Source organism: Lactuca serriola, chromosome 7 (assembly GCF_051521515.1).
Source record: "Lactuca serriola cultivar US96UC23 chromosome 7, Lser_US96UC23_V15, whole genome shotgun sequence".
Classification (NCBI taxonomy): Eukaryota; Viridiplantae; Streptophyta; class Magnoliopsida; order Asterales; family Asteraceae; genus Lactuca; species Lactuca serriola.
Window position 1 is genome coordinate 189091394 of NC_136414.1, and position 10348 is coordinate 189101741.

General features: G+C 35.6%; 1 protein-coding gene and 1 pseudogene across 1 annotated transcript; both read left to right on the forward strand.

The window, feature by feature from the left end:
• Window positions 1-4203: 4203 nt before the first annotated feature.
• Window positions 4204-4822, forward strand: LOC145064667 (isocitrate dehydrogenase [NAD] regulatory subunit 1, mitochondrial pseudogene; annotated as a pseudogene).
• Window positions 4823-5210: 388 nt separating this feature from the next.
• NSF (AAA-type ATPase family protein) lies at window positions 5211-10348 on the forward strand. Its single transcript, XM_079008847.1, has 19 exons — window positions 5211-5609; window positions 6573-6669; window positions 6756-6837; window positions 6924-7142; window positions 7239-7393; window positions 7489-7597; window positions 7671-7770; window positions 7848-7903; window positions 8001-8066; window positions 8157-8239; window positions 8320-8453; window positions 8531-8741; window positions 8821-9013; window positions 9098-9157; window positions 9238-9296; window positions 9383-9470; window positions 9576-9698; window positions 9779-9844; window positions 9927-10348. The coding sequence occupies exons 1-19, from the start codon at window positions 5438-5440 to the stop codon at window positions 10068-10070; spliced, it is 2217 nt and encodes a 738-aa protein (XP_078864973.1). The 5' UTR covers window positions 5211-5437; the 3' UTR covers window positions 10071-10348.

Below are 10348 nucleotides of genomic sequence, written 5' to 3' on the forward strand. Positions count from 1 at the left end.
AATTATGTGGTTTGATTAATTAAGAATAAAAATAAGCATCAAAATTTAAGTGTAAAATAAACTTGATATCTTTGGATAATGTTGTAGTAGTTGAAACGAGGTTTCCGAATATATATAGAACGCCCAAATCTGACTTCATATGAGGAAGTTATGATTTATCGAAGTTTCGGCTTAGCGGTATGCAGCCTGAAATACTCGATTTGAGATCGAGCGGTTTTTAGCCGAAGCAATCTAAACGAGGATCTAAGGTCTCGTTGTTGGTATCGAAGCGATAAAAAGTTAGGCGAGAATGGACGTCAATGAAGAAGTTATGAATTTATAACGAAGTTTTTCTGTCCCGGCCTATTAAAAATAAATAACAAAAATAAAGTTAAAATTAGCCGTCGGAGTCTAAACGAAAGTTGTAGAGCGTAGTCTCACCTACGCGTGGATATAAAGAACGTCGAAAACAAAGTTCGTATGAAGAAGATATGAATTTCCGAAGTTTATTAAATATTTTGTATTTAAATTTAATCTTTAAATCCGACATTATCCGAAGAGGAGTCATCGGACTCATCCGAAGTATGCCCAGTGTACTAGCGTACGCCCCGCGTACCGCGAAGCATGACGCACCTCGCACTCGAGTTCTTCGGATGACGCATGCAGTGACGAATTCGGACGCGTACGCCTGTACGCCCCGCGTACTCCGAGGCTCCAGCCTCCTATAAATAGGATGTGAGGGCAGCCGGTTCTTTTGTTCGTTTTCTCTCTTCTCTCTCCCGTTTTGCATCGATTTGCATGCCAAAAATACCCCGAAGCCCCGGTAATATTCTCAAGCCCCGAAGCAAGTCCCGAGATCCCGAAGATCCCGAGAAGTGCGGTTCCCGAGCCGAAGCTCTACCCGTAAGAAGTTCGATTTTTATAGAGATCTTCCAGATCTGCTGAGGATTACTACTTCTGCAAGTCGTAGTGCTGTCTGATCGTCTTCTGATCAAGTGAGTGTATACTACCTTTCATAAACACGATAATAATACAAGTATGGTTCGAGCGTATTAAGTATATTGTTGTTTATATGTTTGAGTGCGTATTTACTTTCTTCTAACACATGATTATGAAGTATTCTATACGAAATACGTTATGTGTGTAATTTTGTTGTTATGTGTGTGAATGTATATTCATTCACTTCCATCTCATAGATCTGAATTGCTTTCTATGAAATACGTGTTATGTGGGTGTGCCTCATATGTTATGTGGAATATATATCGGATGTAAATGCTATACAGGTTTTAAACTATGTATAAAAATATATATTTTTATCTACTAATATGTTGGGTAGAACATGGGTAGATAGTTGGTGTGTAATAAACAGATGTGAGGCCTCGATGTTGTTGCTGTTGTTGATCTAGTTATTCAGCGGAGTATGGAAAACGACCACGGACTCTTTCTAGACAGTCCAGTGGAACGCTAGCAGGTTCATAACCTGTAGGTGTTGTGAACGATGTGTTCACCGGTGTACTCTATCCCCCTCATGGTTGCCTTTAGGATATCCATTGTTGAGGAAACCCTTTAGCAGTGATGTCCGTCCCGATGAAAATCCTAGATTAGGTCCCTTGAGATAGATGTTGTTTTAGGGACGTAAAGTGAGGATAACGGGAATGGGTAATCGGGATAGTGATTGGTTGGTGAAATTAAATATAATTTATTTATTATGGGTTGAAAACCCTATATGCTCACCAGGCTCCTAAGCCTGACCCACTCAGTTTTATTTGTATTACAGGAAGTGACGCAAGGGCGTAAGATAGATGAATCATCGAGTTGTTTTGTTTACAAGTCTGTATATGTATATGTTTGTTGAATGACTTGTAATGTTATCGTTTATGCTTTATGGTCTGTATCGGAACATGACATCCCGAGTTTTGTCTATATAATGAAAATGCATCTCTTGATGAAATGCTTTGATAAATATTATTTTATCATGTTTGTTTTGGGAACAAATTCCGCAACACTTTTAAATCAAAAGGATTTACTCTGAAATTATTTTAAAAAGCATAAATGAAATCGGTCTTTTCTGGCCGTGATTTTGGGGATGTCACACTATATTTGGTATGTACTTGACCCGAGAGTGGCATGGTTCATTTGGGTTGCACTTCACCGGAACAATTTGTAAGGATGAACTTTTGAGAAAAGGTTATTTATGATTTATTAATATACTATAAGCTCTAATATATTAATATGAAATCATATTATTTAATTAATATTGATCAAGAATTAATTTGAAATTAATTTTCTGATCAAAAGAGACTAGTTAAATATATGCGGATTGATTGTGTAAATCAATCATTCTTATAAAGTGGGCTAATGATCCATGATTCCTTATGTTAGACCAAAACCATGTGGTGACCCATGGAGGTTTAAACCCATGGAGCATGAGGAATGTGGAAATTCATGCACATTAGGGTTTGCATGGTGTAACCCTAATCAAGCCACACTATAAAAGGATTCCTCTAACTAGCAAAATCGGACACTAAGTATACACACAAGAGTGCTAGCCAAAATTTGAGTGCAAGTAACCTCTATCTAGTTCTTCCAATTGTTGGTGGTGATTTGTGGTTCCATTTGAGGCATTCGCATTATTGGTGCTAGGATCTTAAAGCTTCAAGGTTTCAACTACACCAAAAGGTATGTCATCTAACTAGATTTTGTAGTGTAGATAGTCCATAGTATGCTAGTTAGGATGATGCTTTGGAAACTTTGAAAGTTTGCATGTATATTAGAGAAAACATAGATCCAAAGCATATAAGGTTGCATGTATACCATAGGAGTATTAGAATGCTCAAAACCCATCATACACCACCTAACTTATCCATAAACTCATAAAGGAGGCCAAAATCACAATAAAACCCAAATGAGAAGATCTAATCATATACCAATCAAGGTTTGAACTTGATACGTCAAAATAGCTGCAAGAAATGGAGTGATTCTGGATCCAAGGCTTACTTCTCCAAGCTTGAAACTTCAAGATCTTCTACTCCCCCTCACAAGGCACAAAATGGACACCAAACTCTTCTCCAAGGTCCAAACGCTTGATAGTGGATGCTAAAATTCGATTTAGGGTTTATGGGAATAGTGGAGGCTCATAAGGAAGCCAAAAAGAAAGACTTGATGCCTTTAAATATGGTGCAAGACCCTAAAAATTAGGAATACGCGTGCCAAAGACAACCAACACGCCGAGTTCCCTTCCAAGAACTCGATGAGTTGGCCCTTAGAAAAGAGGATTTATTTCCATAACTGACTTTATAGATTCCGGATGTTACAGTACACACGACGTACGTACTAGGAATTCAAACTTAAAGAGTCAAGGGTTAGAAATGAACCTTCTCGGAACGGGTGTTACAACACAGTTGTGTCCTCCTCCAACTTATTGTCACATCACCGTCTTGATGAGTATAGCGTTCGTCCTTATATACAATGGGAACCAAAATGTTAAAACACTATCACAAAAATTCCATTATCTCAGCCGAACGAAAAAAAAAAAAAATACAAAGACCATTTTTGCATTTACTCTGAAAATTTATTATTATTAATTTTTTGTAACGTCAAACTAATCTACTCATAACTATCATCACCTATGTCTCAAACGAGACTTAAACTAATGACCTCTCAAATAAGAGAATCACTCCTTACCGATATGCCAAATACTCTTTGGTCTCTGCACACTCCTTACCGATATGCCAAATACTCTTTGGTCTCTGCAAATTAACTAAGCCAATTTATAAAGCGTACTTACTAATGACATTGAAGGAAAATTAAATTAATTTAATGTAGTTGATATATTTTATATAGAATATTTATTTATGAATACTTAAAATGATTATATGAAATAGTGAAAATAAATTAATAGTATAGACTATTTTTTTTAGGGAAAATAACGCAACGACCCTATTATGTATTTCGAATTTACCCTTATAGTCCCTAAAGTTTTTTTTATGCCTTTTAAGGGAATAACGTTATTTTTTACTTGTTTGTTACCTCATACAACAAATTTCATATGCGATGTACCATTTATGTTTGTTGACCTGCCTAGTCATACTTGATTATTTGACTTTTTTAATATAACCGATTATTCGTCTGACCTTTCCAGTATCAGATTCGTCAATTAAAACCTTAATATCTGCTCTGTCTGTAATCTTATTCAATCGGATCAAAGAAGCAAATCTACATTCAATGGCCAAACGAACTCTACCGATCCTCAAGCAACAACTTCACCGACCAAGTCCATCTGTTCCAAGCCCATCCCGATCTGTCACTTACATGCCTCGACCAGGTGACGACGCTCCTCACACAATCACCTTAATCCCTGGAGATGGAATCAGTCCCCTCGTTACCGGAGCCGTCGAGCAAGTAATGGATGCGATACACGCGCCAATTTACTTCGAAAAGTTCGATGCTCATTGTGACATGAAGGCCATACCAATGGAGGTCATAGAGTCGATTAAGAAGAATAAAGTGTGTTTGAAAGGAGGTTTGAATACTCCCATGGGTGGAGAGGTTAGTTCGTTGAATGTGCAGTTAAGGAAAGAGCTTGATCTGTACACTTCGCTTGAAAATTGTTTTAATTTGCCTGGATTACCTACACACCATGAAAATGTTGATATTATGGTGATTATAGAGAATACTGAAGGGGAATATGTAGGGATCGAACACGAGGTTGTTCCTGGTATGGTGAAAAGTCTTAAGGTATACTTTAATCCAAGTATCGTTTGCTTTTATCTCGATCTAATTTTCATTGAATATATGAAAAAAAAAATTATAAACTTAGAATCTCAGGTCAAATCTCCTTTAGGCTCTTAAGAAAGTTTAGGGAAGGAAATGATAGGCCTGAAGAAGACGATTTGGATTTGATAAGGCTATGTAGCCTGAAGAAGATGATGAATAAGAACTATGTGTGTGAGTGTGACATTGTATGAGGTAAAAAGACGTGTCATTTTGTTTATAATAAACAAATAAATGAATAGATCAATTAAGCAAGCTGGTGAGCTGACATAAGGGGCTAAAAGGGTTACCCAATAAAAACCAATTACACTCGACAAAATTAAATTTATTCTTTTTAAAAGACATGGAATTTTTTTTAAGAAATAAATGGACAAAGTAGAAATACATAATATATATTCTTTTTAATAAAAAAAGTGGGAAGAATAAATTAATTTTTGAAAGAATGAATAGTAGCCTCGTCGACCTTGGTTCAAGCCCGGCGGTGTTTCTTCTCCTTGATTACTTAGTCTACTCGTCAATCTTCGATCCTAAGAAACCGACCTACGTCTTCCTTCCTCCATTTTTTATCTCCTTTTTCTCCCATTTCCATTTCTCAAAAAAGCGACAAAGCTGCACTGAGATATCCTGACGAATTAGGGCTTAATCGTTTTCGCATAATTCGATTTGATCTCTCTGTGTTTCGACAATGGCGGGGAGGTCGAGATCATCGATGACGATGACCGTCACAAACACGCCGGCCAAAGATCTCGCGTATACGAATTGCGCATATGTTTCCCCTTCCGATCTTCGTCAATTTGCTGTTCCTGGATCCAATCTCGCTCTCGCACTTGTTGGTGACGTGTTCGTTCTGTCTATAGCATATCCTTCTCATATTAATCGTATAAGCAAATATTATATGTGAAATGGTGATTATTGAATTTCGTGATGCTTGAAATTTTCTGAAATTGGATGATTGTCTGTTCGTTATAGGCATTTCTCATTAGACATAACTGATTGGATACAACCTACGAATGGTAATACTTCTAAACATGACAAAATTTACTATTCCGCCACTCCTCTGTCTCTGGATCTCTCTCTCCATTTTCGATTTTACAGGTGAAAGAGAACGACGAAAAGTTTCATTTTTTAACTGTGCAACCTTAATGTTTGACCCTCACGTAGTATACTATTCCGCTACTCCTCTAGTAGTCTCTGTTCTAAAATCAATAGCGTAGCCTGTGGTCTTATATCTGTGGATTGACTGTTTTTTTTTTGTGATTGTTTGAGCTAGATAGTTAGTTAAACAATTAAGAATGTAGATTTTACTGATCATATCCTACAACTTCAGTTACATAAAGTGATTACTAGGTATTAATTATTTGTTTAATTGTATAATACCGTATGTGAATTGTTGCTACTGCTGTCACCTTGTAATTCTGTTATGAGGAAGATCTTATTTGTGCTAAATGTTTTAGCTGTAACATCTGCTGATAGCTGTTAGAGTGGATTTGTTCACATTAAGTTCATTTTCATTGGATCTTCTATAGATCACTTGAACAACTGGAACTAGTAAGAAATTGGTAATTCTGTAGCTCTTGTTTCCATATAGATACTTTGGGACTTTTGGTTCCTTGTTCTTAGGGACTTTTGTCAATCAAATTAAACTAACTTCCTAGAACCTTGGTCGTATTTAGCTCTGTAAAATCTTACTGGTGTTTGTGCTTTAAAATTGAGAATCCCTGATTCCCTGTTTATATGTTTAAGTGATCTGTTTGAGCATTAAATAATTACTGTTATCATGTTATCCATAAGAAAACAATGTTTCTCTTAACCAAAACAAACTGCCTACGATACCATACAAAGTGGGCAAATTGGTCTTAATGCCATCCAACGACGTCATGCAAGAGTTTCTACTGGAGATTCAGTATCTGTTAGCAGGTATGTGTTAATCCTTAGTCTGCTGTAGCCTGTAGGAACTAAATATGTTTTAGCACTTTACAAATCCCTTTTGCCAACTATTTCAGGTTTGTCCCACCTGAAGATTTCAACATTGCCTTACTTACCCTCGAGTTGGAATTTGTTAAAAAAGGGAACAAAGAAGAACAGGTAGTTTCCTAGACTCTTACTTTTAACTTCTTGCTTTGAGATTGCATGTTTCCATACTAAATTTTGATCTTTTTTGTATTTTGCAGGTTGATGCTATTGTTTTAGCTCAAAAGATACGTGAAAGATTTATAAACCAGGTTATGACAGCTGGACAAAGGGTAACTTTTGAGTTTATTGGCAATGGTTATATCTTCACAGTCACCCAAGTTGCTGTGGAAGGCCAGGACAAAACAGACATTGAAAGAGGCATGCTTTCATCTGATTCATACATTGTCTTTGAAGCCTCAAACTCTAGTGGAATAAAGGTATTATTATTATTATTTTCCAAATGACTCTTCAATAAAATAGTAAAATACCCCTGTGTCTGTTTGTTGTTCAATAAGTTTTTTCTTTATTTTCAGATTGTGAATCAACGTGAGGCTGCTAGCAGCAATATCTTCAGACACAAGGAGTTTAATCTTCAATCATTGGGCATAGGTGGTTTAAGCAATGAATTTGCAGATATTTTTAGAAGAGCTTTTGCCTCTAGGGTTTTCCCTCCACATGTGGCAAGCAAGTAATGTCCTATACTCCTATCATTCTATATTTCTATCAATATCTCATCCATATAACATTTTCTTTGAAATATTCTTATGAATTTTTATGTGTCAGATTGGGTGTAAAGCATGTGAAGGGAATGCTGTTATATGGTCCACCTGGCACTGGGAAGACTCTAATGGCTCGTCAAATTGGAAAGATGTTAAATGGAAGAGACCCAAAGGTACTTTATTTTACATTGAAAACATATTGGAAATAAAAAAGATTATTAATTTTTGGTTGATTTCACAAATTAGATTGTAAATGGGCCTGAAGTGTTGAGTAAGTTTGTTGGTGAAACTGAAAAAAATGTAAGAGACTTATTTGCTGATGCTGAACAAGATCAAAGATCACGAGGTAGGATTAAAAAATCTTGACTTTTATACAAGCTTGTTTCATTTTTTATTTTTACCTTTTTGTTCATATTTTTCCAGGAGATCAAAGCGACTTACATGTCATCATTTTCGATGAAATTGATGCAATTTGCAAGGTATGTCAATCCCTTATTATAATAATCTGATATTGAATTTTATTTTTTAATTTTCATTTTCAAATATTCATCATAATCTATTTTTGTAAATTTTCAGTCTAGAGGTTCTACTAGGGATGGCACAGGAGTGCACGATAGCATTGTTAATCAGCTCCTTACAAAGGTTTGACCAACCATTTAAAGTCAAACTCTACAATCAAGAAAAGGAATTAAATTAAATTAACACTGAATTTCAAAAATCCATGTTTTTTAGATAGATGGTGTGGAAGCACTGAACAATGTGTTGCTCATTGGTATGACAAACAGAAAGGATCTGCTTGATGAAGCTCTTTTGAGGTGAGTCCATTAAAAAATCTTGTTGACTAACTTTTAGTCTTCTACCATGTTTGCTGACGTGTCATCTTCTAATTGGTTAGGCCTGGTCGTTTAGAAGTCCAAGTGGAAATCAGCCTTCCTGATGAAAATGGTCGTCTCCAAATTCTTCAAATTCACACAAACAAGATGAAAGAGAATTCTTTCCTTGCTCCAGATGTCAACTTACAAGAACTTGGTATGTTTTTTAATTTATATAATTACATGTAAATATATCTTTGTATATGTAATGATTTGTAATTTAATGGAGGACAGCTGCAAGAACAAAGAACTACAGTGGAGCAGAACTTGAAGGTGTGGTGAAAAGTGCGGTTTCTTATGCACTGAATCGCCAGCTCAGCCTTGATGATCTTACCAAAAAAGTAGATGAGGAAAGCATAAAAGTCACCATGGATGATTTCTTGAATGCTCTTCATGAAGTTATTCCAGCATTTGGTGCTTCCATGGATGGCCTTGAACGTTGCAGGTATAACAATTATCTAAACTTCTTCCTTTTTTTTTTATTTATTATAATATATATTTTCTAATAAATAAAAATGATGCAGACTGAATGGAATAGTTGACTGTGGTCAGAAACATGATCACATCTTCAAAAGAACAATGCTATTAGCAGAACAAGTTAAAGTTAGCAGAGGTAGTCCACTTGTCACAGTTCTTCTAGAAGGTCCTAGTGGCAGTGGTAAGACTGCAATGGCAGCTTCTGTTGGTATTGGTAGTGATTTCCCATATGTGAAAATCGTAAGTGTTTTTATTTTTTTTTATTTTATAAAATCCAATTTATTCACTTAATAAAATTAATATTATCACTCTCTAAAATGGTAGATTTCGGCTGAATCAATGATTGGCATCAGTGAAGCCAGTAAATGTGCACAGATTGTCAAGGTTTTATCTTTTTCTTTTGTCTCAATTATTCTATCTTATATTACTTGACTTGTTTCTCATGAGAACACTTTTTATTATAGGTATTTGAGGATGCTTACAAGTCAACACTGAGCATTATTATCCTTGATGATATTGAAAGGTAATTTGAATATATAATCATATTGTCACGATTCCAATCTCTATAGTTATTGCTTATTTAATCTATTTATTATTTAATTAATGCAGACTACTGGAATATGTTGCTATTGGACCTCGTTTTTCAAACTTGATTTCTCAGACACTGATGGTCCTCCTCAAACGCCTTCCACCCAAGGTTCTCCTTATCTTGTTATTGATATACTGGATCATATTCATAGGGGTAATTTTGGAAAATTTAAAAAATTGGTGTGGTCTTATCTTATCAGTTTTAAACTTTCAGGGTAAAAATATGCTGGTGATTGGAACAACAAGTGAGGTGAACTTCCTGGAGTCGGTTGGCCTTTGTGATGCTTTCTCAGTCACCTACCATGTTCCTACATTGAAAACCGAAGATGCTAAAAAGGTAATACTAGTAATTTACTAATTTGTCCTTATTCTTCTTATATAATTATATGTTTTGTCTTTTTTTTTTCTTTTCTTCAGGTATTGCAACAACTTAAAGTGTTCTCGGAGGATGATGTGGATTCTGCAGCTGAGGCTCTTAATGATGTACGATTCTTGATTTTCTTTTTTTAAATATTTTAATTTGATTAGAAATATTTAAATATTTTTGTTTTTGTTGGTGTTGTAGATGCCGATCAAGAGGCTGTATATGGTGGTGGAGATGGCGGCACAGGGAGAATCCGGTGGAAGTGCGGAAGCTATTTATGCCGGAAGGGAAACAATTCAAATCTCACATTTCTATGAGTGCCTACAAGATATTGTCCGTTACTAAGCCTTGTGGGGCCCGGGAAGTACACCCTTTTCTTCCTCTTCATATATATATATATATATAATATAGACCTGGTTTTGATTTTTATGGAAACTGGAGTTTTGTTTTGTTTTGTGTTTATTTATTTTTTCCCTACATTTGTTTTGGGTTATAGCAACCACGTGACGATTTGACAGCACAGTTTAGTAATTACTTTGTGTGAGAATATAGCAGATTCATAGCTGCTGCTAATTTGTATGTGTTGACTGTTATTGGTTTTAAAAGCTGGAATTTTGGTAAAA